Raw genomic sequence first — 26,568 nt, forward strand, 5'->3', positions numbered from 1 at the left:
AAAATGATTTGAAAGGTCTTGAGTTCATTATACAAGTTCAGATTAAATAATCATCTTACTGGATATATGCGATGATTTGTCTGAGTTTATAGAGGTATAGAATTAATCTGCAAAAACCCCCATCTTTGAGTCTGAACGAACCTTACATGTGTTCCATTTACACACGTCCATCTTAAATGCTTTTACCACGTGTGATACCGGAAATCGTGACAAGCCGTCAGAAAGATAAAAGAGTAAGTCCTGACCTGCCATCAGTGTGGTGAAGGTGATCGTTGCACTTCTGTGTTCACGTCGCTCCACGGGTAACTCCCATGGCGTGCGGTGTGGCCGTGCCTCCACTTTGACGGTGTACTGCAGGCTGGGCAATAGGTTATTGAGGCACAGCGAGTAGCAGCCAGCCTTCACCAGCTCACACTCCTCGTCATTCAAGGACACAATGTGCACATAGTTACTGTTGCTGGGCAGCCAGGTCAGGTTGGCATTGGTAGCAGTGATCCTCTCCACGCGCAGTTGCGTGGGCGCCACGGAAACGTCCCGACCGACCAGCATGCTGCAGCGGAGCTGGTCCGAGAGACCCTTCTCTGTCAGGCTTTGGACCGACACACGATAGGCCTTGAGGTTTATGTCTAGCCGCTCCAGCACTGCTTTGGTCTGGGCACCGAAGGGCACATTGAGCCGCAGCTCCTGGTCCACATACACATTATAGCTCCACACATTGCCCCACCCAGCCGGCACCAACGGAGGGTCCCAGCCGATGATGATACTCTTGGCAAGCTGCTTGATGAGGGTGAGCTTACGTGGGTAAGGCACAATGTCCACTCCCACCTCTTCCAAGTCCAAGTCTAGGCCGTTGGTGAGGGGGGCTGGGACAGCCAAGGCTGATGCTGAATCTGAGGGGGCTGAGGCAGGGCCAGAGGCAGCAGAGGCCTCTGTCCTCTCTGAGGTGCTGACACCCACGTGGAGACGATGCTGGTGGATGGCACTGTGCAGGCTGCTGTCTATCAGCGAGTTATGGGACATGTCCACCATCTCTGGGTGATGAGTGCTCATGACATCGTCGTCTGAAACACGTTCCACAAAGTTAGAGGGGACCAGCCCTCTCCGTCCGTCCATCAGTTCGCCTGAAAGGAGCCACCATAAAACACTGTCCTACAGACCGAAAAGTAAAGATTTGTAGATTTACAAAAAAATGACAAGATCCCATACCTTCATAGAAGCCATCATCATCCATGTCTCCATATACATAGATGTATTCTCCAGCAGTGAGTGGTAGCTCCACCTCAGGATTGTCATTGGGACCATCATAAGGATTATAGCTGGGGGAGATAAATATTTTCCATGAAATCGTTTCCATCACATACTTTCATGTTCACCAGAACAACCCCTGTGTTAGTTAATTACTTACCTGTATCTTGCAATAAACACCTGAAGCTTTGCTGCTCCTCTGCTGGCTGGGCAAGGTGCTGGGGCTATGTCAATGTCCAACTCCTCTACTTCACTGGCTGTGTCCACCTGAGAACAGCATGAACAGAGAGACAGTCACCTGACATATCTAAAAAGAACAGGCTAAAAGTAAAGTAAGAGCAAAGTTAAATGGTTTTTAGTCTTTAGTAATAAAGTAAATCTATAGGACTGCAGTTGCAATAAAAGTGAGGTAACTAGGATGACCAAGCACTGTGCTGTAAGTGCCACAATTTGCTACGTACACAAATCAAAATCTTCTGCAAGCTAACACAATGGTCCTGGAACAAGTCTTTCCCTATAGGTCAGATATCTTTCAAAGTTTATTACAGAGAGGTGTTTTAGAAGCTGTTTCTACTGCTTAATTTACTCCATTTATTGTTGCGGCTGACCTAAACAAGTGAATTTCTTTAGTGGAAATTCTTAACCTATTTTAGCCAGCATGAACTCTTTCTTCTGTATCAAGATGTCCTTTATTTTCTTGCCAAAAGGAGAGCACATTTCACGAGTATGATATGCTTTACACATATTATCTTAAAAGGCCACAAGATAAAGCCATGCCTGTTTGGAAATGACTGCAAAGAAAATCACTTTGTTTGCGAGTGACTTTTTGCCCTTTTTATTGAATACAAACAGGAACAGAACTACTACAGAGCTAGTTAATACCTGGTATAAATGGCTACCTGCAAGAAATAACAGCACTTTTTAAGGATAATCACAAACAACTACTGTATACCCTTTATAATCCACAGAGCTGAGTGGATTATCTCACTAAATATGAGCTCTATTGATTGTATGCAGTCGAGTGACTGGATAAAAAGACCACCAGGCTGCATAGCATGCAGGACCACACACCGGCAGGACAAACATGCTAAATATTTTGGAGCAAAACCAAAATACTCCACTGGACTCTTCTGTTACAGTGTGCACTAACGTGAGATGACAACAAGTTTAAGGAGAGCTTTTTAATCCATTAAATCCATGCAAACAGTGTAGTAATCTCGATCTGCTTTCATGTGTGCCGAAACAAAGAAGGAGAATATCAGGATGAAGAGATGAAGTGCTTCAAACTAGGGCTGCCACGATTAGTCGACTAGTCACGATTACGTCGACTATCAAAATCGTCGACGACTGATTTAATAGTCGACGCGTCGTTTGAAGCTTTGTAAGATCACAAAAGACGCAGGAATAAGTGGCAGGATTTAAGAGTGTAATAACGGACTGGAACAGAAGATGGCAGCACAGCATGTACAAGGATGCCAGCTGCCGTTAAACCCCGAAGAAGAAGAAGCAGTTTCCCAGAATTCATAGCGCGGCCCAGCTCAGTTTCCAACAATGGCGGCAGCTAGTTAGTTTTAATGTTACTCTTATTATTCTTTCTGGGTCACAAAATAAACGTTTAACATATTTTCAGGCGAGAATGTAGCTGTGTAAACCTCAAATATCTGCTCAGTTTATCAAGACACCACATATTTTCAAAAGCGCGCCGACGTTTTCGGAGACGTCTGTTACCCACTAGCTCGATAGTTAGCCGGGGGCTAGGCTAACTAGAGCCTTGAGAACACCGGACTCCCGGCAAATCGTTTTCAAACCCACCGCCGTCTTTCGCTACTTAGGTTAAATATATATGAGTCACTTAGATAACTTAAACATGTTATTGTTTGGCTTTTTTTAGTATTTTATTTGTTCCTGAGTAAATCGGTTTGGCTGAGATTAAAGTTTTTACACAGCTGAATAAACGTCAAGCAGACAGCTGATTATCAGAAGTGTGAGATGCTCGAGAATTTACTCCGGTGTCCTGTTATATTTTAGATAGCAAGGAGTTTATTAAACTTCACCGAAACAATCTGCAAATTTCATTCAAATTTTATAAACTATCATCTTGTCTTTATTTTTAGTTAGCACATACCTTAAACACTTAAAGCTGTAAGCTAATGATAGTTATATAAGAGCAGATGCTGCTGGTGCAATAAGCTGTACGTTTTACGTCCAATGGATGATGATCTGATTAGTCGACTAATCGCAAAAATAATCGGTGACTAGTCGACTATCAAAATAATCGTTTGTGGCAGCTCTATTTCAAACTAACCTATCAACCGTTAGGCTAACTTACTAGATACAGATGGTGGTTTTCAAATGTAGCAGCCACATTAGCTAATGGTGTCAGCTTTAAAACAACTTTACTGTATAATTATAAATTATATTTCATGTAAGACTGTGTTGAAATTTCACATATTTATATCATATTACCATTAATATATGAACCATGTATAAAATAAACAAAAAAACACAAAATGCATGAAAGCATTTTTTCTGATTTGAGAAAAAAGTGATGTACTACACATCGTCTTCACTGCTGGTACCTCGTGAGTTGGGCTTGATTTGTGCGGACTGAGATGGGTGTCAGACTTGGGCGTGAGGTGCGTGGTCTCTGACTTGCTAGAGGAAGAGCCTGACTTGCTGACGCTGATGGTGGGCAGCTCTCGATGCTTGGTGACAGGCGATCGCTCCACCCTGGATAGCCCTGCAGCATGAGGGGTAGCCCCCATGCGTAGTGCAGTGGCCACATCTAGCAAGAGAGAGAGAGGCAGAGGATAATCCACCATCTAGTGAACATACATCAGCCCTCTTACTGCATAACCTGGTTGAATCCACGAGCAGCTAGGCATGTGAAGTCACTGGTTGACATGCAGGGGGCTCAAGGCCTGAACATGGCTGATTAAAAAGAGGAAGGAAAAAAAGTCCTATCTCCATCTGTCAGTGGTCACACTATAAAGACAACATGTTTCACACGAGGACTGTTAAGAGACTTAACGTGCTCCATGCTCCACACACTGACTGTCTCATGCTATGGTGAGAGTAACAGATCAGCTCTGTTACGGTGCTGGACTGTTAACGGTGACCGTGCAGGTAAGATGACAGGTCAACGCATGCGGTGCTTTTGTAACACTGTCCAACACATATTATGAGTAACAGAGACGGCGGGCATACCAAGTGGGTCATTGCCCTCGGGGCAGGAGACAGTGTCACCTCCCTCGAGACTCCAAAAGGCTATTTCACCTAGAGTCACCATATCCCATGAGCCACCAGTGCAGTCTAAAACACATGAACATTGTAAGAGAAAAGGGTTGGATATACACAGTAGGAAAGAGTTGGTCTAGATTTGCACTATGTATTTGTTGCTGCTGGGATTGAGGTTACATTATAACACACAAAGGTGGAAAAAGAGAGAATGTCACATTAAGAAGAAGGACTGGGTATTGTGTATTGTGTCCTTATTGTTCAGAAGTCAATGATAAAATATCTCGAAATTAAAATCTGGAGAGATGCATTCCTGATCATTATATATATGGATAATTTTAAAGAACTCTTTTCTATAAGTGGCTCAGTGCTCTTTACCAAGCCATCATCTGTGTCCACTACACCAACTACGATTCTATAACATGAAAGCAAAATTATTGTTAAACAATGATTTGGCAAATTATCTTGAAACAAGACATAGTAAGTCAGATTGTTTGATTTTCCTTTTGGTCATTAAGCAAGTGAAGTGAAGCAACCACTTACCTCGCTCTGTAGTCAGGCCCACCCCGTTGGTCAGAACCGACAGGGTGGGGTTGTTGAGGAGGCTAGAGCTGGCCAGGTCCACCTTTGAGGCCTGCATTCGAAACTTCTCCAACTCTTGGGACAGCAGGCCAAACTGTTCGCTCTGGCTTCGACATTTCTCCTCCAGCTCTCGTACCTTCGACTACACAGAAGGCAGAACCAATATAATGCACACAAACAGTGCCAGTGTGACTTGTGTGAGAGAAAATCCACCTTTCAACACTATTAGATGTGATGTCCTCAATTTGTTAACCAGGTCATTTCAGGTGGAACTGTGTGATGTGTTACCATACTTTAGGTTTCTTCTGGACACACTTTAACCTGATGTCTACAAGCGAATGAGCTTTGCCTAAGTTAGCAGTACAGTGTGTGAATGTTGGGATGTGAGCGGTAAGGTGGATTTTTCCTTTTAATCAGCAATCTATCACCGTCAGTGTCCTGCAGAAACCTTCAATGCAATTAAATCAATTTCCTTAGAAACTATGGAAAAGCTTTTTATGATTAGGGCCACCAGTGTGTGAATGTGTGTGTGAATGGGTGAATGACTGAATGTAGTGTGAAGCGCTTTGGGGTCCTTAGGGACTAATTAAAGCGCTATACAAATGCAGGCCATTTACTTTTGATACATCTGATTTCTTATGTTTATGACTGTTTTGAAAGATGGACAAATAGGACAACAAAATGTGGCAAACACAAATGAATGCATGAAATAACGTAATCCACAACGCAAATATGGGTTTCTGCAAGACAGACAATGTTACAAGTCCCTACATCATTTGTTAGAATCTGCAAAGACAAATGACAAAGACTGGCTGGGTAAATGGAAAGGAAAAAGGGAGGCAGGCAAAGGGGGAGGGGAAACTGGAGTAAAGTATTTATGAGGTGTTACATGTTGCTTCCATTTAACACTCGGCTTGCAATCACTTTTATGACAGCGGGGTAATTTGGCAGAACACTACTTGCTTCTGTCTTACTGGGTTTCTAAATGTAGCTGATTTCACTTCCGGTTGCGGTGGGAGTTTCCTGGCAGGCTGATCTGACAAAAGCCTTCACACGAAAGTGTCTGAACAACATTTCCTGTTAGTGCTCACCTACGCAAAGCCTGTAGTCGATTCTTATCTAGCTGCACTGAGCTGGGGGGTAATGAGTATTAAAACACTGACACAAATCATTTGTAAAACCTCAGATGAATACTATCAGAAATTTACCAAATTTCCCGGAGGAACCCACCCGAGGGATTAATAAAGTTTTATCTAATCTAATCTAAATGGCAATGAGACTATTTGCGTACATGGAATAAGATTAAACAACCCGATAATTGTAGTAAGTGCTGTCAGTGCAGCTGGGAGTGATAAATGTGTTATACACATACACTAACCCCTAACCCTACACCCCATATGAATGACCTGATTTAAATGCAAATCGGTAACCATAAAAAAAATAAATAAATAAAAGAGAAACGCAACAGCCTCAGATGAGCAACTGTTCACAAGTGAAGCATTTCTGAGGGGCTGTTTTACACTAATTAATGTTGAATAGAGTTCCATCAATTTCAAGGAACTAAATAAAAGCAACTGGGGTTTTGGTGGTTCTAAGGACCAGGGCTGGGTGGAGGTCCTGTTGAGGAGAAGATAAAAAGCTCTTGAACACGAGGTTCAAGAAATACCTGCATGCAGTCCAGTGTACTCTGCTTAGCAAAAAAGGCACAAAGCACAAAGAAAAGATGCAAATGCATGTGTGTGAAGCACTGAAACTGGAAAAGACTAAATTAAATATTAATAGAGTAGAAACACAGCAGTCAGAGTCCAGGTCAGCAAGGAAATCCGCTCACAAGCCAGAATCACTAGAATGTCTCTCAGCCCATAGCAGCCCACACACACACACACACACACACACACACACACACACACACACACACACACACCCCTCTCATAATCTAGCAAAAACTGTTTTTTAACAGAGTGAGTAAGGCTGGGTGTTTTGTTGGCAAGTAAAACATGGGCTCTTGGGAGGGAAAGAGACTTTCTCCTGTGATGCTTTGGTTTAAATACAGACAGAAAGTGAGAGAAACACAGCCAAGAGGAAGGAAACTAGGCATTTTGAAAACAGAGCAACTATACTCTACCAGCTCTCTCCGCAACACGAGCTGAGTCAACTCCTAAAATAAAATACACACTGCTTTAAGTAACAAACTCTCGCAGCAAAATGAACCGTGAGAAATAAGGAACACAGACAACAGGAATGTAAAGTCATCAACTGTGGATGATGACATTTTTGATTTTTTCCCTCCTTTTTTAGTTTCTTTTTTTTTAATGTTCAGCATCAGCAGCCAATCAGAGGCAGGGGGATTTCAACTGTCATCTGCTATCTGGATTCATTTTGAATTCTTACGCTGACACAGAGAGCAAGCACAAACGTCACAAAGCAGCAGAAGAGCCATCTGTTCAAACGGTTTTCAGGCCTACTAGAGCTACAAAAATATAAGTACTTTCTGCCACAGCTTCTCAGCCAGGTGTTTAGATAAGAATAAAGATCCCAGTAAATTATAATTCCAGGATTCTTTAGAAGAATGAATCGTCTTTTGACCTACTAAAAAAAGAATGAAATGTCTTTAAACATACTAAAAACCTGGTGAGAATTTTGCTCTGTTTTAAAAGACAGAAACACTTTATTCAGTGAATTTAAGCTGAAAGGAATACATTAGTGTATGTCACATAGAGACATTTTTTCTTGTTACTCTTTAATGCTTCACTCTTTTGTGGGACACTGCCAGCTTTGGATTTGATCCTAAGTCCTCCTAAATGCTTGAAAGCACCTCAGGGCTATGCAGTCTGGCAGTACAAAAGCGTGGTCTGGCACAGAGTTGTTTTACTTGCTTTTGTGCTTCCCCGTGCAGACATAATAGTGTCACATACACTCACCTCCAGCATCTGAACCACTCCTTCATGCTCCCTCTTGGCGAATAACTGAGCCTGATGATTAAAAAAAACATTCAATTCACAGTAAACTTTCATCATAAAATTCACTTTCACAGCATAGCAAGCAGCACTGATAAAATTCTTTATTGGTGCCCAAAGGTTGCCCCCTGCTGGACAAAGTGCCCCATTTTTCTTAACTACACTGAAAGTAACCCACAGGCTATGAGAGCATGACTTTAGCAAGATCGAAACCAAAAAAACCCCCCAAAACTCAAGGCTGTATTTCTTACCCGCTGTAACCTTTTGATTTCATCCTGTTTGAACTTAAGGATAGCCAGTGCTTGCTCATGTTCCAATTCCAGCTGCTGCCTTCGCTCGGCGACCTCTCGCATATGCTGTTCAGAAGGAAAAGAGTTTATCAGCAGGGACACTAAGGAGCAAAACTGACAATAGCGCACCAAGCATCTGACTCAGATAGTACCTTTAGGACCTGCTCTAGGTTCTCCAGTTTGGCACGGAGTCTCTGGTTCTCCTCGAGAACTGAATTGCGTTGAGCGGTCACTTCAGAGAGATCTTCCCTCAGCTCCTCATTCTCAGCCCGAGTCTGGGAAATAGCAGCAGGTTATCCCATCATAGCATTAAGATTGGTTATCACAACTGTCAGTGATGATGACCAAAAACATGATTTTTATACACAAAATAAAACCTATATATCTCGAGCAGCGTCACCGACCTGGTCGAGCAGCTGTGCCTTCCTCCTGAGGAGATCTGCCTCCTCCTTTAGTTGCTCATTTTTGCCTCGCTCATCCTCAAGCTGGCTCTCCTGTTCCAGAAAAACACAAAACCACACTCATACAAACATGCGGAAATCCACGTCTACCCCTCTGCTGTCATTATGTCCATCGCAGCTGTGCTTTAAAGAGAGTATGACAGAAGGAAACAATGGAGCACAAGGTTCACTTACCAAATCCAGACATCTCTTCTGTCGCTTCTTTACTTCATGCTCAAGATTTTCACATTCTTTTCTTTTCTTGCTCAGTTCACTTTCCTGAAACAAGAGAAAAAACAAGGATAGTTACACTTAATCTTTAATTTGGAAACTCAGGTCAGGCTTTAAACTAAAACTCTCAAAATGCACATAATATATCATACAAAAACATAACAATAAATAGGAATCATTTGCATCATGTACATTTTGCAAAATGGGATACAATCCTTGCAGTTTCCATAGTGACCTCTGACAGGACAGCAATGAGGCATTACAAAGCTTAGCATCCTTTAATTATTCTAAATGCAGCTTACATGCAGGAGCAGCATAGGAGAAATCAGCTTATTTCACTGTGGCTCCAGGACCTCAATCAAGCATTACCCCTGTGTTTGTGATGTGGGAGCTACAGGACAGAGGCTAATTGCAGACCACCAGCAGCTGACTGGAAGAGACACTGTACTCTCACCAGGGATGACACAGCAAGACAATAAAGATAATTAAACTACAACCTGTGCTCTGATTTTCTTGATTGTGTTTGAGTTGCGTTCTTTTGAAGGCCTGATTAACAGTCACATTACAGCTGGGAAGCTAAACTACCACATCTGATTGTACTGTGTGGAATTCAAATACAACATGGTCACATTACAAAAACATTTCTCACTGAGCTTCATTGTCACACTAAATGTCTTGTCTCCATGGTGAAGACTACCGCAGGTATCCTTTGATTCACACTTTTGTTCCTTTGTAACTTCCATTAGAATATTTAAAACAGCTATGCCACACATTATAAATATGAAGAAAACAAGACTTTTATTTTGAAAAACAGATGCAACAATGTGACAAGGAGGGGAATTTATTCTTCAGCACGGGGTCCTTTTTCACTCTAAAAATAATGATATTAGCAAGATCATCCTTTCAGAGAATGTTACCTGATCAAAACAGATTAAGTTGCCTGTGTCACTCTGTTAAACTAGAAAGATCACAAAAATTCTTTCCTGTGCAGAGGTCACTTCATCTAAAGTTCAAGGATCAATTTGACAATAAGGGGGAAGAAAATAAAGTTTTGTAAAACATGGACCCAACATCTATCTTATTTCACTGTTAATTATCTTATTAGGATAACACAACTCATAACATAATATGATACTTATTGCTTTTTTTGTACAGTCCCAATCAAAAGTTTAAGACCAGTTGAAAAATGGCAAAATAAAATCATATTTTGCATGGTTGCATCTTAACAATGTTCAAAGTAGGGCTTCAACATGCAACAAGAAGAAATGGGAGTGAGAGAAAACATTTTTTGAGCATGCAATTTATTGAATGAAACTGGCTGTTTTACAGCTGATCAAAAGTTTCCCATATGGAAAAGATATATATAAATCTTATAAAGTTTGTATCTGTCTTGTGTGAAACTTGTATGAAAAGCATACAAGAGTGAAAACAGATAAAGATCTGTGATGGCCAAACCCGTGGCCACACTCTAAAGTCGGTAACTTTTGTATTTTCATTCTTCATTTGAACATAGTAATATATTTTAGTTGCCAATAACTTTATTGATTGGTTTGGATACATTGGTTCTATTTGTAAGCACGCACATTTAGTTTACTTATGTATTCATACTACTTCATTTCTTTGCTTTCTGACTAACCTTTGTCTTTTTATTTCTTACCTGCCATCATCCCTGGGAGTTGCTGGACAAAAGATGGTAGCCAGGGTTTGAAACCATTAAATATGAAGGAAGATAATTGGACTACACCACCACTTCCTGCTGAAGGGGGGAATGTGTGTTTTCTTTACTTTAAAAACAAAGTATTTGTATTTAATTAAATATTTAGGGTTTAATGGGGTTTTTTGATTTTCTTCTTTAGTGTTTAGTTTATTAACAAACTAGATTGTACTGCATTGTTTGTGATTTATGATTGTGTTTGTTTGTTACCCCCTCATGTGTCACAATGGTCTGATCAGCCATTATATATACCCTTGTATGTCATTTCATGTTTAGGTCAATTATGTATGTTTGAGCAGTCATTTGGTCTGTTAAGTTTGCAGTTGTTGCTGGAGTTCAGTTTTGTTTCTTTGACCTCTTTTATGAGCTCAACATTTATTACTCTTGTGAATATAATTTTTGGGGGTTAAATAAATGGAAACTATATTTTTCTAATAATTCCTGGGACTCCTGTTTTTCAACTCAGTCCATCACAAGATCCCTTGAAAAATTATATAAATGAAACTTGTATGTTTTGGATACTTACTAAAACAATATATGAAAGTGATGAGAAAGTGGCCACTTTCATGAGTAAATCATATAAGTTTTTACTATTTCTTTTCCATATGGGTTAGGACCACATGCCTAATCTGTGCAAAAATGTGGATTCATTGTCATTTTCTGTCAGGTAGTCACGTCAGGTAGTCACACGTTCAAAAAGCCTTTCCCTTTTTGAACGTGGTCAGGTTGTTGAACTGTATAAGTAGGGTCTCTCGCAGCGCGCCATTGCTGCTGAGGTGAGATGCAGTAAGACAGTCATTTGGAATTTCTTAAATGATCCTGAGGGTTATGGAACAAAAAAGTAAAGTGGAAGACCCCAAAAAATTTCAACAGCACTGAGCAAGAGGATCCAATTGCCTGTCTGTCAAGACACTGGACAATCCTCGACCCAAATTAAGGCTGTTACTGGTGCCGACTGCAGCCCTGCAACCATCAGATGGCATCTAAGTCTGAATGGCTTCAAAAACAAAAAATATCTTCAAAGGCCTTGTCTTCTTGAATGGCACAGAACAGTTTGGAAGAGGAATTATCAATGAAATCTGAGTTTCTGTCACATCAGCCTCCTAAGACAGTCTCCAAGAAAAGAAAGGCTTGTTTGCTCTATGGCACACAACTGCAATGTTTAAACTTTGCTAAACAACACGAAAAGAAGTCCGGTGAAACCTGGAAGCACCTCCTTGGTTCAGCTGAGACTAAGATGAAATTGTTCGAGTCAGGACAAACACAGTGAATGCACAGTCCTGCCATTAACACTCTGAGATGAGTGTGCAATAACAGTTGAGCTGAATGTAAACATTATAGCCAAATGTTGGCTGACAAAGATGACTCTTTGTCATCCTCAGTCTTCTGGCTGAGGAGGAATAGTCCAGGCTGATAATCACACGAGGCTTCCCAAAGAAGAAAAGAGTGAAAACCATCACAGGGACAGGAATGTTACCCAACTTTAAACCAATAGCTTATCAATGACATATTTTCAAAAAGGTAGCAGATAGCAGGTTTAAAAATGTTCTCTGATGAATGGCAGAACAATCCATGCAGCACTTAAGGAATGTTGGTATACTGACATATTAAAAGGTAAAGTGAAGTAAAGTTTGTCACTTGTGTGAACACGTGACACATGCACAAGTGACCTCCACAAACAAAACAAACAATCACACATGTCATGTAATCATATCTTGTGGGGACATCTAATTGACATAATGCTTTCCCTAGCCACTTACCCTTACCATAACCATAACCCACTTGTAACCCTGTCACTAAAACCACATTTTGAGTCTCAAAAATGCCTTCAGACTTCAGGGGACTGGAATTTTGGTCTCCATAAGGGCTGTTCGTCCCCACAAATATGTGTGTGTGTGTGTGTGTGTGTGTGTGTGTGTATGTGTGTGTGTGTGTGTGTGTGTGTGTGTGTGTGTTCACACACACACACACACACACACACACACACTTGAATAGCAATACAATACATCACCACCAAAGTCAGTACAATAAAACCAATCATAAAAAAACAACAGGTATTTACCTTCTAAACAAATAAAGATATCTGCACCAGTAATTGACACAGAAGATGATGATGATGATAATGAAGGAAATTCAGCATTTAAGGAGGACCTACGGCCAATGTGTTATTAATTGTATGCAAATACTTCATAGTCAAACAGGATCTACAGGCCTGCAGGCTAAAGATTAAATTCTCTTTAAAACAAAATCTGCTACCATCCAAGCAGGCCTGTGTGTTCTTCTTAATGCACAGTAGTGCACTTATGACAGTGCTACATTAGCATGCCAACATGCACTCAATGACAGTGCTAGTGCTAGCATGCTAACATTTGCACTAAACACAAAGAACAGCTCAGCCTGAGAGTACTGCCATCTGTTTTGGCGATATTTGGTGACAAATCAAAGCATTAAGCAAATTAAGATTATGACTTAATGATGAAGCTAGATGAAAACAAACTAAGGAATTCATTCTCTGGACAAGATCAATATCAATGGAAAATTCCAAAGCACTCCTTTCCATATCTGTCGAGATATTTCAGTCTGGACTAAAGCAGTGATCTGACTGTTGTCACTAGTAAAGCTAAAAATATTACCTGCATGGTGATCACCTTCTGATCAATCTCAGTGTTTACTCTGCTGTTATGATATATTCCACTGCCAAGATACCACTTCCTCCTTGGACTAATAGTCACTTTATGAAGAAACTAGTTATGTATGGGGTAAGGCTTCACCAGCTATTTGTCAAACAAAACACTGTGGAGAAAACGAGTGAACTGAACTCAACTGAATAGCCAAGTTGCACTTTACTTACATATATGAATTTAAAAGAATTTAATCAATGGACAAAAAAGATTTGTGTCATCAATTCAGTTTCCATCCAAATGTGATTTGTTTTGTGAGGCAAATCTTGACCACTGACCGACAGAATATAATCAGTTTATTGTTGAATTAAAGTAAATGTTTGTGTCAAAGGTAATGAAATTGCCTTCAGCTGTTCCTGATATATCACATGTAACTTATCTGATGTTTTTTGTCCAATATGTTGCATTTTTTATTCTGAGAAAAAATGCAGAGCTGAAGGAAATAAGGTCTATTTATGCTTTGTATCCTACTTGAAGCATCAGAAAGGGTGATGTGCTACTTTTCCAAAGGACAAGATCAAAATAATCCCAGCATTACATAACAAATCTGACTGTAAATTTTCCTTCAGTGGAAGTCAGCTCAGTCACAGCACTGATATCCTTGCTTCAGTTTCAAATAAAAATACAAACATAGAACCCTCCCTATAATTACACTCAATATGTAGATTTAGCCAAAGGGAGGTGTGTAAGAATGACTTTGGAGACAGGGAATGACTTGAAAGCCATTCAGGTGACATCTAATAACAGTCTGTATTACTAACTCTTAAATATCAGCAAGCAGCTCTATTATGCACATAGCATTTGAACATGATGAATATTTAGCAGGTTATTAAATACAAACTGCTTTGTTAAGATTTCCCATCTTCATTAAGACAGTAAACTGACATTTGCAACAGAAAAGGCTTGCTGGTGGAGTAAAGTGTCCCTTAATTTACAGTGTAATGATTGGTCTGAGAAAAGGGAAATGAAAACTACAGTCCTCTTCACTTACCAGAAACTGTAGATGCTGCTTCTCTGTGTTTTCCTCCTTATGGGAGGGGGGCGGGCTAAGGCCCAGTATGGGCGTCACTCGCAGCCCCGACTCCTCTTCTCCGGGAGCTCTCTCAGACCTGGATGGAGCTTCATCTAATACCACACACGGGGTCTCTCCTACAACCTGAGAGACAGGAGGAATCATTCACTTTACATGTAAAAGTAAAAAAATAGAAAAAGAAGAAGAAAAAATACAGTTCTGACACAGCTACAGAATGGGGAGCAAATGTATAACTGTCAACTGTTAAGTAACCTTTACACTCGCATCCCCCACTGTGAAACAGGGATTATTAACAAGCCTCCTTCCCAGTGTTCCATCTACAATCAATGAGTAATCCAGGGGGATTCCCTCTGGCTTCCAACAAGACTAGAACACACTAGCGGGAAGGCTGTCCTATCTAATTAGGCTGCGTGCAATGACTGGACTGTTTCACAGCAGGTTACACTTCTGAAACAGTCACATATTTATCCTCATACACTGTATGATCCTTCTAATGAATATCCAGGTGGGGGGACAGGCTAACACTGGTTAAAGGTTAAGAGTTGGGAATCAGTATCTAATTTTAGAGCAAACCTACTTATGCCTAGAGAACTGTGCTAGTGTAGCCAAGGCCAGGACCCAATAACAGGATCAAAGGCGCTCTGCCACGTGCAGCAAAAGGGATCTCTCCTTTACAATCTCTTTGCTTTTACACTGGAAGACTATTACTATAGACATTAGACGCACCAGTTTAAGATAGGATTCACCTGGGGATCAGCAGACTACTTCAGGAATTCATATGCTGTATGAAAAACATTTACAGCCACAAAAAACAGTAAGATCTATACCATATATCTCTCTCTCTCTTTATATATATATATATATATATATATGTGTGTGTGTGTGTGTGTGTGTGTGTGTGTGTGTGTGTGTGTGTGTGTAAGATTCTGTTTGAAAAAAAGTGTTTTTGCTTTTGATTTGTGCAAAGTTTGCATCAGCTGTCTCTAGAGAAGAATGATGTGGTAGTATATTCACAAGATGAAGATGCTCTTGGACCTTATTATGTTAAGAAACTATTCAAATGAGATAAGGGTGACTCTTGCCCACAACCGCTGCATACGATAACAAAGAAAGTGAGCTAAAACTGAAACCAAATGATCTCCAGACTCGTCCATCATGAACAGAAGCGTTCCTGTTGTAGTTTCACTAAGAACTATGACAAGATTATGATAGGACCTTCGCCTTGAATGACTAGAAGTATTGTCTTCTGGCAGCTGTATGCAGTCAACATTATTTTTAGAAAACACAAGCTGTCACTAAAAACAACATGCCAGTAACGGAATAAGTGTTCTAAACTGGAGACAGCTCTTTTTTGTATAAAGCAGCTGATTCTCTCTACTGGATACTAGACATCAAGATACTCATTTCACAGCATCAACACCATCATCTGCAGCATGAAAATAGCATTCTGACACCACACTATTAGTTTCCCCCACCTTTTATTTTTTTTTTAAAGAAGCCGTTCAGGCTGCACGGTGGATACAGACTATGGGGTTCAAAAGTCATTGTGACAGAATCTAATCAGTGGCATGCCTGTGAAGTTAAGCAAAGCCACCCCTGGTTTATCTGTTGGATACAAGGCCAGATGGTGTTAGTAGTGGTGACGAAAGGCCAGCAGGAGGCACTAAATCCATTGGCCCCCGGTCAAAAAAAGTGCCCAGGAAAGAGGGCTTTAAATAGGCTCGCTGCTGTTTTTTGTTCGCCTTGTTCCTTTTGGTGGTCATTTAACATCCCATCATGACCCTCTCAAGTGAGGACAGGCTAGATGATCCCATCATCCTGGCAAAATTCCCATCTTTGTAACTGGTCTGACATAATTAAACTAGTCAGTCTTCTTGTCATTTGTAATTAGCTTGCAGGAGTACACGCCCATTCAGTGGGTTGGCTTAATAAGTGTGTGGAGTTTCTGCTACAACCTGGCAGCCATACAGCATGGTGGGTGAGGTACACTCTAACTCTTCTATCAACTTTTTTTTAACATAATAGTCCACTTGTGCTTGCATGCTACATACCTGAACTCTACTCTTTCATTATTAAACAACACACTTTATCAAAAGTAGTGACTGTGTTTGCGGTGTTTTCATGAAAAAAATGTTGTTTACAGTGATAAATCAGGAGGTTTACATTATTTTTAAAATACAGGTCAAGCTCCCTAAAAGAGCAAGCCTTTATCTAAAGAGATGATGGTTCAAAGCAAATATAATAAGAGTTCATGCGATGTGTGATATAATTCTGACATGGTTTTGGCGAATGAGCACAGAGAGGCGAATATTACATAATGCCACATTTATGCACTGTTGTGGGGAATAAAGCGGCTGTCAGACTGACAGAGAGCATTAGAGCACAGCTTAGGCTATTATGAATCATTTCAAAGGTTTATATGCCAACACACTAACCTAACAAAACTTACTATGACCTAACAGGCTGTTCTTGTTTTAGAGATTTTGCTTAGATATGGTGTTGAGTTTCGGTCTCTATTATACAGACAATTAAGAGGATAGGTCAACTCAGCCCAGGGAGTCTTTGCATCTTGGCCTATATACAGCAGCAAAACTATAACTTAATTAGAGACAAACCCTAGACATTAATGCTCTCTTTACTGTGTTATTGTGGGGTTTTTCCCATATGATGATGATGATTATGAAATGCTTTGTCAGAGGCAGGCGGTACCCACGCAACAGTATTAATTATACCTGGTAAGTATTACATAACAGGTGTTCTAGCCCTTTATTCCAATTAAATACATGAGAATTCTCACTTGTTTAACTGAGAAACACTGAATTTAGTTTGAAAAAATATCAAAAGTAAATCCTGCAACAAAAAACAAAAATAAAAAACCCCTCTGAGCATCGTATTTACTTAAACAAGTGAAGGAAAGAATCGTCAGTTTTTTCAATCCAACCACCTAAGCGAAGAAATGCTACTTATCTTAAGCCACTTTTATTTATTTAAATTTATGGCTGGATATTTCATTGAGAGACAGAGTAAATCAAATCAGGGCATGATGTGAGTTACCTATAGGAAATTTCTCTCTAGAGGGTTTTTTAACACATCTGCAAGAAATTATATCAAATACATGGCTTGGAGTTTCTGGGTGACAAACTAGTCCAATTTTAAGATGCAGTGGTTTGCATCTGCCCAATTTAAATTTGAAAAGTAAAAACTTTGGGTAGTTATGTCCCACATTTAGTGAGCACACATTATCTCTGCTGCAAGTAGTCATATCAGCTATCCGCAATAAAACGCTGATGTTACACATTCTCTGTTTTTATCTGAGCCAGTTGGGAAAACAAACTCAATATAACACAGACTAGCAGATCATAAATGGTCATATGCTCTAGTAAAATCATCCTTTGATAATGTCTACAATTTCAGGGGTCCGACTCTCTGTGAAAAGTCTAATTAAATATGAGATCAATAATCCAAGCGGACTGAACTTCAGTTTAGAATAAGGAGCTTCCATATTTGTAGAAAGAAGATATTAGAAAATATCCAGATCCAAGTCAGGAGTTTTTTGTTACTTCAAGACAGTGGTTAAATTACTTCTCTTTAACAGCCACAGGCTGTGAACATCAGTTAGACTAATACTCCAACCTCTGTCATCTACAGATTTCAACTGGATGCTTGATAATTTAGTTATTTAGAAACTTTTAAGTTGAATCCTTCTGGATAACACATGGAAATAGCTATGCAGTGAGCCTGAGAGGTTGAATGTATCATTAATCAAGCACAATGCAACCTTATCCTTTCTCTTTTCATCAGTAATGTCAAAAAAAGATTTTGAATTCCATCTACCATTTTTAATACATTCAAGGCCAAGCTTACATGCAACATAGATGTATAACTGATCAAGCGCTTGTCAAGTGGTAGTGTTTGTCTGACCCTGCAGAAATCAGAAACACTGTCTTATCCAACTGCACATTCAAACTGAGGTGAATCAAGTAATGACTGTTTAAATAAAAAAAGAGTCCCTAAATAAAGTCAAGAACGAAAATTAAATTAGTTAAGTAAATACTCAAATCCTACAGGATGTGTAAACACAGTCATGTAAGTCATTTACCAATAAATGACCTGATGAAGGAAGCAGGCGCACCTAGCGTCTGTTTTATGCTGAGACTACAGCATGTTTGCCTCTTGTGTTTGTATCAGACCAGGCCCTAGCTCAGACAGCCCACCTCTCCTCACACCCTGCCTCACATGATGAGGTATGGACACTTCACACTGATGTGGTCCATGTATATTAAAGTACACCCTGGGGCCATGCGTACTAAAGCAGGGTCAGATCACATTCAGCAGGCCCTGAATGCCATAAGCACATTGGTGTAATCCCTGCCGACTACTGAAACGGGTAACTGGATCACTTCTTTTAAAAGCACCTTAATGGATTGGCCTGGCCGTTGATTTTCTTTTTTAATACGGAACATATCGATGTCCACCAATCAAACGCTGCAGCACCATGTCACTAAGTCTGTCTGTCTAAATTCTACATCTGGAAGCTGTGAATATGACTGTTACAAAACTGGGTTGACAGGCTGCCCTTGACTAGGCCTCACGCTTGCTCCGTCTTTCTGCACTGTAAGAAAGTGGCAGTCCATCATAGACAAGGGTGGGATTTAGGACAGGATTTACTGAAATTAATATTTAAAAAAAAAAAGCAAAAAATAAAAGCTATAAGTCCTTAAAGAAAAATCCCTTTAGATACAACTCAAGTCGGAATAGTAAGATGGGGCATGTAACAGCATAAGCAGCTGATTTTAATATCTAACGCAAATGAAACACCAGCTGCCTCGAGCCAGTTCTCTCACCCTCCCAATATGTCATGACACTGACTCATTTTCAGTGTCAAGTCTCAACTTTGAGTCCTGCACGGCTTCAAGCACACACACATACATATGAAGTTAGCCCAGAAGCACTACAAGAGACAGACCTTACTAAGTCCCAGAGACAGCAAAACTCACAAGATGACCTACCCCTTTCGTGTGATCTGTGGCAACGTCAAGGGTTCCTTTGGCCTGCTAGTTATCCAGAGCAGGGCGAGATAGAAAAGTCTTTACTGCGGCTGGAGTCTTACCTACCACCCAAAACCCTCTCACCGCTGCCACAGCAACAGCGAGCGGATTACTGGACTGTACCATTCTGTTGTTAGAGGGGATTAGAGTTCACACAACATGGCCCCTTTCTGGGTGTGCGTGTGCCACTGGCAGTGCGTGTTTGCGTCCCACAAATGAGAGATTACCACAATCGGCATTCTCATTTGAGCTCCACAGGCAGAGAATTTACTTCACTCCACAGGCAGTGAAAAATTTTACAAAAAATAAAGAAACATTATTAGATGTATGCATTTAAATGACATGGATAGGATGCAACTGTACCTCTAAAATTGACCAGAGCAATGACATTTTTCTCTGTTACAGATGTTAAGCGATAAAGAATGAATTTTACCATTACAATAATCCACATGCTGCATTAAGAAACCTTTTCCTATATCTAGGTGATATGTGTATTTTTATACTTTCCAGCCAGTGACTAATATCCAGAGCATCCCTCCTCTGGAGTAGAGCTGTTTCTAAGAACTGAAAACAGCATTAAATGCACAGAAGATCAGAGTGTAGGACTTTTGTGTCTTTGATCAGGCCCAAGTTCAAGAGAGGGAATCATCTCATTATGGCCTGTGACAGATTAGTATAAAGTCCAACAACAAGCCATTATATAACACTGGAAAACATCCATGACAACATAAACAAACCCTGAGTTTCGGGACTCACAGCGTTATGTTTTACATTCCTATAATTCCAACTACACTCTGAGACCATAAATGTTTCTAGATTTAACTACATGATGGGGCCTGTTTGTAATAGCTAATTTTATCTCACTTTTAATGTGCATAAACAGAGTTCACTTGCCTTTTTAAAGCTGATTAAGACCAACAGGGGTCAGTGCAGAGTCTGAATGGTTTCTGGTGTGATGAAAATGACTTTACCTTATTTCGCCCTTCCTCCTTCACATTTTCCCCACTCTTCTCTGCAGCATCGTGGTCAGGAATATGGTCATGCTGCTTTCTGGATGATGTGACCGACACTTGCCTTTGCAGCCGCAGCACCTCCTTCTGAGACTCCCTAAAAAGCTTCTCAAATTCCCCTCTACCAGATGGAATAGGGGAGCCCTGCATACACACACACACACACACACACACACACACACACACACACACACACACACATATATATATATATATATATATATATATATATATATATATATATATATATACACACACACACACACACACATATACATATATATATATGTGTGTGTGTATGTGTGTGTGTGTGTACATCCATTAAACACAGCCACAAGACAACAGTTTCAGTTTAGCACATTATTGTTGTTTGTGTTGTTTTCAAACTGCATCCTGCAGGTACTAAATATTAAATTAAAGAATAAAAGAATATGGATGTTCCACTACAGTTTCCGATAAACACAAGAGTCAGCACATTTTTATTATGTCAATGTACAGCTAACCCTGCAACATCCAGTATTATGAAACCCAACAGATGTTCACACTCAAGAGAATAAGCTTTTAAGTCACTGGTAATTAAGAACAGCCTATTCCTGCAATGTCATCTATCTAGACATCAGCAGTGACGCAGCCTTTGCAACAGGGGCTTAAGAGGAGGTTAGGATGAGCAGTACCCATGCTGTCCAGCAGAGAGCAGGCTTGTGGCAGTGGTGACAATGAGGTTGGTAGATGGAATACTGCTTAAAACTTTAAATCAGCTTTCAGCTGAGAAATTGAGGCCAAATTAGTGCCCACATTTCAATCTAGGCTGGATGAATTTACTCAGCAGGAGATGAGTTATAAATACCTTAGTGATACCCAGCCGAGCCTCCAGCTCTCTGCATTCCTGCTGCAGGGCAGCAATTTCCTTGTCTTTAGAGAGCAGTACATCGGCATGCTGGGCCAGGTCCCGAGCTCGCTGACGGGCAAATGCCCTCTTGTACTGTTCAACTGACCCAGGTCTCATCAAAGATGGGGAATTGACCTGCAAAGAAAATACATATTCATCAGCAGAAACATTGGAATACAGTCCTGAAGACACATGAGATATGAGTGGAAACTAAGGGGATCAACAGTTGTAAAAAGAACTGGATTCAGCAGAATACTTTTAAACTTTCCAAGTCTCATTCTGGTCTGCAGGAATGCTCTTGTGGAATATTAGTACTGGCACTGGTAGCTCACTGATTAATCAATAGGCAAAGACCAGCAAAGGACAGCACCAAGCCAATCAGTTCCAGTGCAGTCTTTGTTGGTGTAGTTTTACCACAACTGATTTGTATCTTTCGGCATGGCTCTGCTCTGGAACTCTCCCACCCTTTGATGCACATACATAGAAAGTCAGGGAGCATGTCCTATATGTGATCTGCCATGTGGATGCATAAGAGAGTATCAGCTGACTTATCCAGTGATTTGAACTGGCACTGAGATGAGCTGATCTATCATGATTATGTCTGGCGTTGATGTCATGGGCTGTCTGACTATTCTAACTCTAACTCTGGATAATGGTGTGGTATGTAATTTAATAGATTCATCAACTAGAATGGCAGCTTCACTGATAATCTGTAATTCATACCAAGATCCTTGATTGTATTGTATTGTATCTTTAGTTTGAACATGTTAAAAAAGATTTTTTTAATAATCCCAGTAACACATCAAAGATATACAAATTTACAGATATATATACTTAAATAAACATACTTGTGCACCCACACACACTTATATATACATCCCTATTGTGAAAGTAGTGGGTGAGAGCACCCAATCAAAGCCCGACCTCCTCCCTGTACTTTGCAAAAACCATATTTTTGAACCGTTTTTTAAACTGAGTCATACTGGGACTTTGCTTCAGTTCTTTACTTAGTCTATTCCACAGCTTCACTCCACACACAGAGATGCAAAAACTTGCTAGTGTTGTACGGATGCAGGGATGTTTTAAATTTAATTCCCCCCCTCAAATTGTATCCCCCGTTCCCTTTTAGAAAACAATTTTAGAATATTGTCAGGAAGTAGGTTGTTTATAGCGTTATATATAATTTGCGCAGTGAGAAAATGAACCAGATCTGTGAATTTTAGTATTTTTAATTGTAAAAATAGTGGATTTGTATAATCTCTGTAACCAGTTTTATGGATTATCCATATGTTGCTTATCAAACATAGTGCTTTTTAATCATAAGTGAAATTTTCTAACTATAAAACAGTACTGAATAAACAGTGTAGGTGCCAATGATGACTATGTATAAGATGGTTTCAGTGTCTAATGTCTGTTATGTTAAAAAATCACTAAACAGAGAACAGGCATCTAAAGCTACTGCTGTATATCATAAGGAAGCAAAGGGCATACAGATATACATTTTTCTGATGCTGTATATTTCCCCTATTTCCTACCTGTGGGACTATTAAAGGTTTTCTTATCTTATCTTATCTTATCTTAAAGGCCGGTCCATGAAAATATTGTCGGACATAAACCAGTCCATGGTGCAAAAAAGGTTGGGGACCACTGGTATAGATGATATCTAACTAACAACCAGTACTTGTCCATCTGACAGTGCAGCTACTATCTGATGACAGCTCACTAAAAAGGCTTTTCATTAGACCAACTCATACAGTCCACAACAGGCACTGATCACCTATTACAATAGGAATATAATATAATATAATAGGATTACTTAGCAGAAGAAGTGCTATCTCTTATCCTGCAAACACTGCATCGTGAAGAAAAAGAGGAAGTCCATTGGACAGTGCAGTTCTCAGATTTACAGTATTCATGAGCTGTCTCATTAGCAATAACAATGCATGGCCAGAAGGATTTAGTATTTGACAACTGTGTTTAGTTTCTGCAGTCTTTTGCTAGATCTCTTTAATAAAAGTGTATATTACATCTTATGGAACTTCTTTGTTTGAAAACGTTTTCTTTTGTATCTCATTTCTATGCATTACAATATTTGGTGTACAAGGCTGCTTTTATTCATGTAAGAAAAGAAGATCACACACTGCACAACTCAAATTTTTACATATTTAATAAATAGTGTGTGAGGTGTTAATTCATTTTGTCATGTTTTCTTGTGTTGAGAATTTTTTTTTTGTACCCTTTTATTCACATGCTCTGTGACTCTGTTTCTATCTTGTTATCAGGCATTATGACAATGTGATTTGGACTGATAAGGAGTCACTTGCTGCATGTGTGTGGTAGTACAGCAGGTACAGCAGGTCTACTAATCAGAAGTATGGTGGTTTGATCTCTGGCTGCTCCAATCTGCATGCCTTGGGCAAAATACTAAATCTCAATTTACTCGTGTGAGTGTGTGAATGTTAGATAGAAAACACTTAAGCACTTAAGAAAAAGTGCTTGTATGAATTGGTGAATGAGGCATGTCGTATGTGTTCTCAGGTAGAGTAGAAATGCACTATATAAAAACCGTGTACATGTACCATTGGTTCAGAGTCACTGCAGCCACACTGTTGGGCGACTCAGTTCGCTGTGGGAATGTTTGAGCTATTTTATATGTGCTGCATACCACTTTGAGGTTGGCCTCCTGCAGTTTCCGAGCCCTCTCTTCCAACCTCTTTGCAAGAACAGCCAGCTCTGTGTTCTTTCTCCTCAGCCGCCTGACCTTCTCCTCAGTCTCTGGGGCACTGCTCTTCCGCTAAACAAAAAAGGGATGCAGCAAATGCTAACACAGCAGCGGCAAAAAAATAAATCACGCAGTTATTCAGAAAGGCTTAATAATGATTCAAATCTGCAAGTTGGAACTCAAACACCTGCATAAAATGACTGAAGAAAAGAAGCAAAGGGAGTTAGATCTTTTTGTTCACCGTCTGTGCACCTGGCCTACTTTCTTACAAAACCTTCACTCAAGTCTACACGCCCTCTGTTATATTTTTAGTCTTACCAGCAGACCATTCTCCTCCCTTAGTGTGGCACAAGTCTTCTCCAGCTCATCCAGGGCTCGCAGAAGTTCAGAATTCTGACGCACCAGGAACCCATAGTCAGTACCATTCTGGAAAAAACAAAATGACACCAAAAACAGATGCAGAGTTTACCATCTACTGCACAGCTGTTTGTTTTGTCTCCTTCAGTTAAAATGTGAAAATAAGGGATTGGTTTTCATTCTGACTTAATCCATGTTTTATATCTAACATGCAGAAAACCTCCTCTGCTGTCAGCCACTGTTTACACAGCACTGTCTAATGGTGACTGACAGATGACATCTCACTGAAAAGGCTTTTCATTAGACCAACTCATTCAGTCCAGAACAGGCACTGATCACCTATTATAATAGACCAACTCGGCAGAAGAAGTGCTGTCTCCTATTCTGCAACACTGCATCATGAAGAAGAAGACAAAAATCTTGAGATAGCCTACAACCTTTTCCACCCGTCACATTCTCATATAACAACTTAGCTTCTTCCTTGAAATGCCCATTAAAAAAAACAAATACACAAATTAACTGATACTTTAACTCTCTTAAGCAATTTTTGATTTTAGCTGTCCCTCCTAATGACCCAAAGCCACTTTAGTGCTAAGCTCATCTTTGTTACAGAGATTTTTGCTAACTCTGAATTTTTATGTTTTGGGCTATAAGCCGCTACTTTTTGCACAAGCTTTGAACCCTGCGGCTTTTAGTCAGGTGCGTCTTTTCTATGGATCGTCCATGATTTTTGTGATATCGTAAGAGGATTTGTTTTGGTTGTTCCGCTGTTGTACGGCACTACGTTGCCTGGCGGAAGGGCATGTGATCAGACACACAAGAGTACAAGAGTGGTATGCTGGTCACATGTCCGTCCGTAGCGCGAAAGATAAACTTGATTAGCAAGAGCAAGAGGGGTATTACAGGAGCAAAGGAAGCTTTCATTCACAAACCCTCAGTATGGCAAACAAAAGAAATGCATATGATGCAGCTTTCAAATTAAAGGCAGTCGATTTGGCACTCAGCAAGGGAAATAGAGCTGCTGCACGTACCCTTGGTATAAACGAATCAATGGTGAGACGTTGGAGACGCCAGCGTGATGAACTGGCTCTGTGCAAAAAGACGAAAAAAGCTTTCACAGGAAATAAGAGCAGATGGCCCAAACTTGAAGACTGTATTGAAGACTGGGTGAACACACAGAGAGCAAACGGGCGAGGTGTTTCAACAGTGCAGATCCAACTAAAAGCCAAAACAGTCGCCAACAGTCGAAGATAGAAAATTTCAGAGGTAGTGCCGTTGACATTTGACCTGCCCCTCACTAGGACTGTTAACAAGCAAGGCGAATCAACCATCACGGTGAGAACCACTGGCCATGAGAGAATGAATTTCACTTGTGTGCTGGGCTGCACAGCATCAGGGTTTAAACTTCTGCCAATGGTGATCTTTAAGCGGATGACTATGCCAAGAGAAGAGATCCCAAGCGGCATCTCTGTTAAGGTCAACAAGAATGGGTGGATGGTGGAAAGCGTAATGAAGGAATGGCTGCAAGAGTGCTATGGAGAAGTGTGAAAACATCCACGATCACCAAAGGATTTCGAAGGGCTGGACTGCTGCGTGATGGAGAGGAGGACACTGCCACGGCCCTTCAGAGGGTGTTCGACTCTGACACTGACAACGAGGATTTCTTTGGTTTTGAAAGTGACAACGAAGGAGAGAAGCGGAGAGTGGATGATGAAGCCATCCTGAGCCTGTTCGTTTCCGACACTGGAGAAGAGGACTTTATGGATTTTAGTGCGCAGGAAGAAGAGAAAGATGGTGGTGAATGACTGACTTTTCTTCTTGTTAAAGCCGTGTTACTGCACCTGAGCCTAAAAGGTAGGCCAAATCTCTTTTTCTGGTGTGCTGTAGGTTATTGTTATACACTACATTTGTTCCTCGTTTATAAAGCCCAGTACATGTTTCATACTTGTAATTACCGTTACTTGTGCATATACGTAAAAAGTTATGCAAATATGTACCGGTAACTTGTTTTTCAAAATATTAATACAAGGGATGTGGTCCCAAACAGCCATCTCTTTCCTGACAATTCCCTTTGTGCATATTCTCTTACATATGGTAAGTAAACATTAAAACACCTGCGGCTTTTAGTCAGG

The 26,568-nt window shown here is 40.3% G+C and overlaps 1 protein-coding gene across 6 annotated transcripts in view; it reads right to left on the minus strand.

The window, feature by feature from the left end:
• tspoap1 (TSPO associated protein 1) overlaps nt 1–26,568 on the minus strand; it is a 77,700-nt gene that overhangs the window by 16,666 nt on the left and 34,466 nt on the right. For 4 of the 6 annotated variants that reach the window (XM_082548578.1, XM_082548583.1, XM_082548579.1 and 1 more), the window contains 17 exons: nt 24,398–24,505; nt 24,023–24,151; nt 21,316–21,492; nt 20,430–20,612; nt 14,369–14,533; nt 8,947–9,030; nt 8,716–8,805; nt 8,464–8,586; nt 8,273–8,377; nt 7,986–8,036; nt 7,190–7,222; nt 5,026–5,206; nt 4,453–4,557; nt 3,825–4,030; nt 1,406–1,512; nt 1,207–1,316; nt 246–1,121 (listed from right to left, as the gene is read on the minus strand). In XM_082548578.1, the coding sequence (XP_082404704.1) occupies nt 246–1,121; nt 1,207–1,316; nt 1,406–1,512; nt 3,825–4,030; nt 4,453–4,557; nt 5,026–5,206; nt 7,190–7,222; nt 7,986–8,036; nt 8,273–8,377; nt 8,464–8,586; nt 8,716–8,805; nt 8,947–9,030; nt 14,369–14,533; nt 20,430–20,612; nt 21,316–21,492; nt 24,023–24,151; nt 24,398–24,505 (2,833 nt within the window). The remainder of the gene's footprint in view (nt 1–245; nt 1,122–1,206; nt 1,317–1,405; nt 1,513–3,824; nt 4,031–4,452; nt 4,558–5,025; nt 5,207–7,189; nt 7,223–7,985; nt 8,037–8,272; nt 8,378–8,463; nt 8,587–8,715; nt 8,806–8,946; nt 9,031–14,368; nt 14,534–20,429; nt 20,613–21,315; nt 21,493–24,022; nt 24,152–24,397; nt 24,506–26,568) is intronic. The other 2 variants (XM_082548580.1, XM_082548581.1) reach the window with 2 other exon arrangements.

Source organism: Aulonocara stuartgranti (assembly GCF_965226115.1).
Source record: "Aulonocara stuartgranti genome assembly, chromosome: 10".
NCBI classification, from domain to species: Eukaryota; Metazoa; Chordata; class Actinopteri; order Cichliformes; family Cichlidae; genus Aulonocara; species Aulonocara stuartgranti.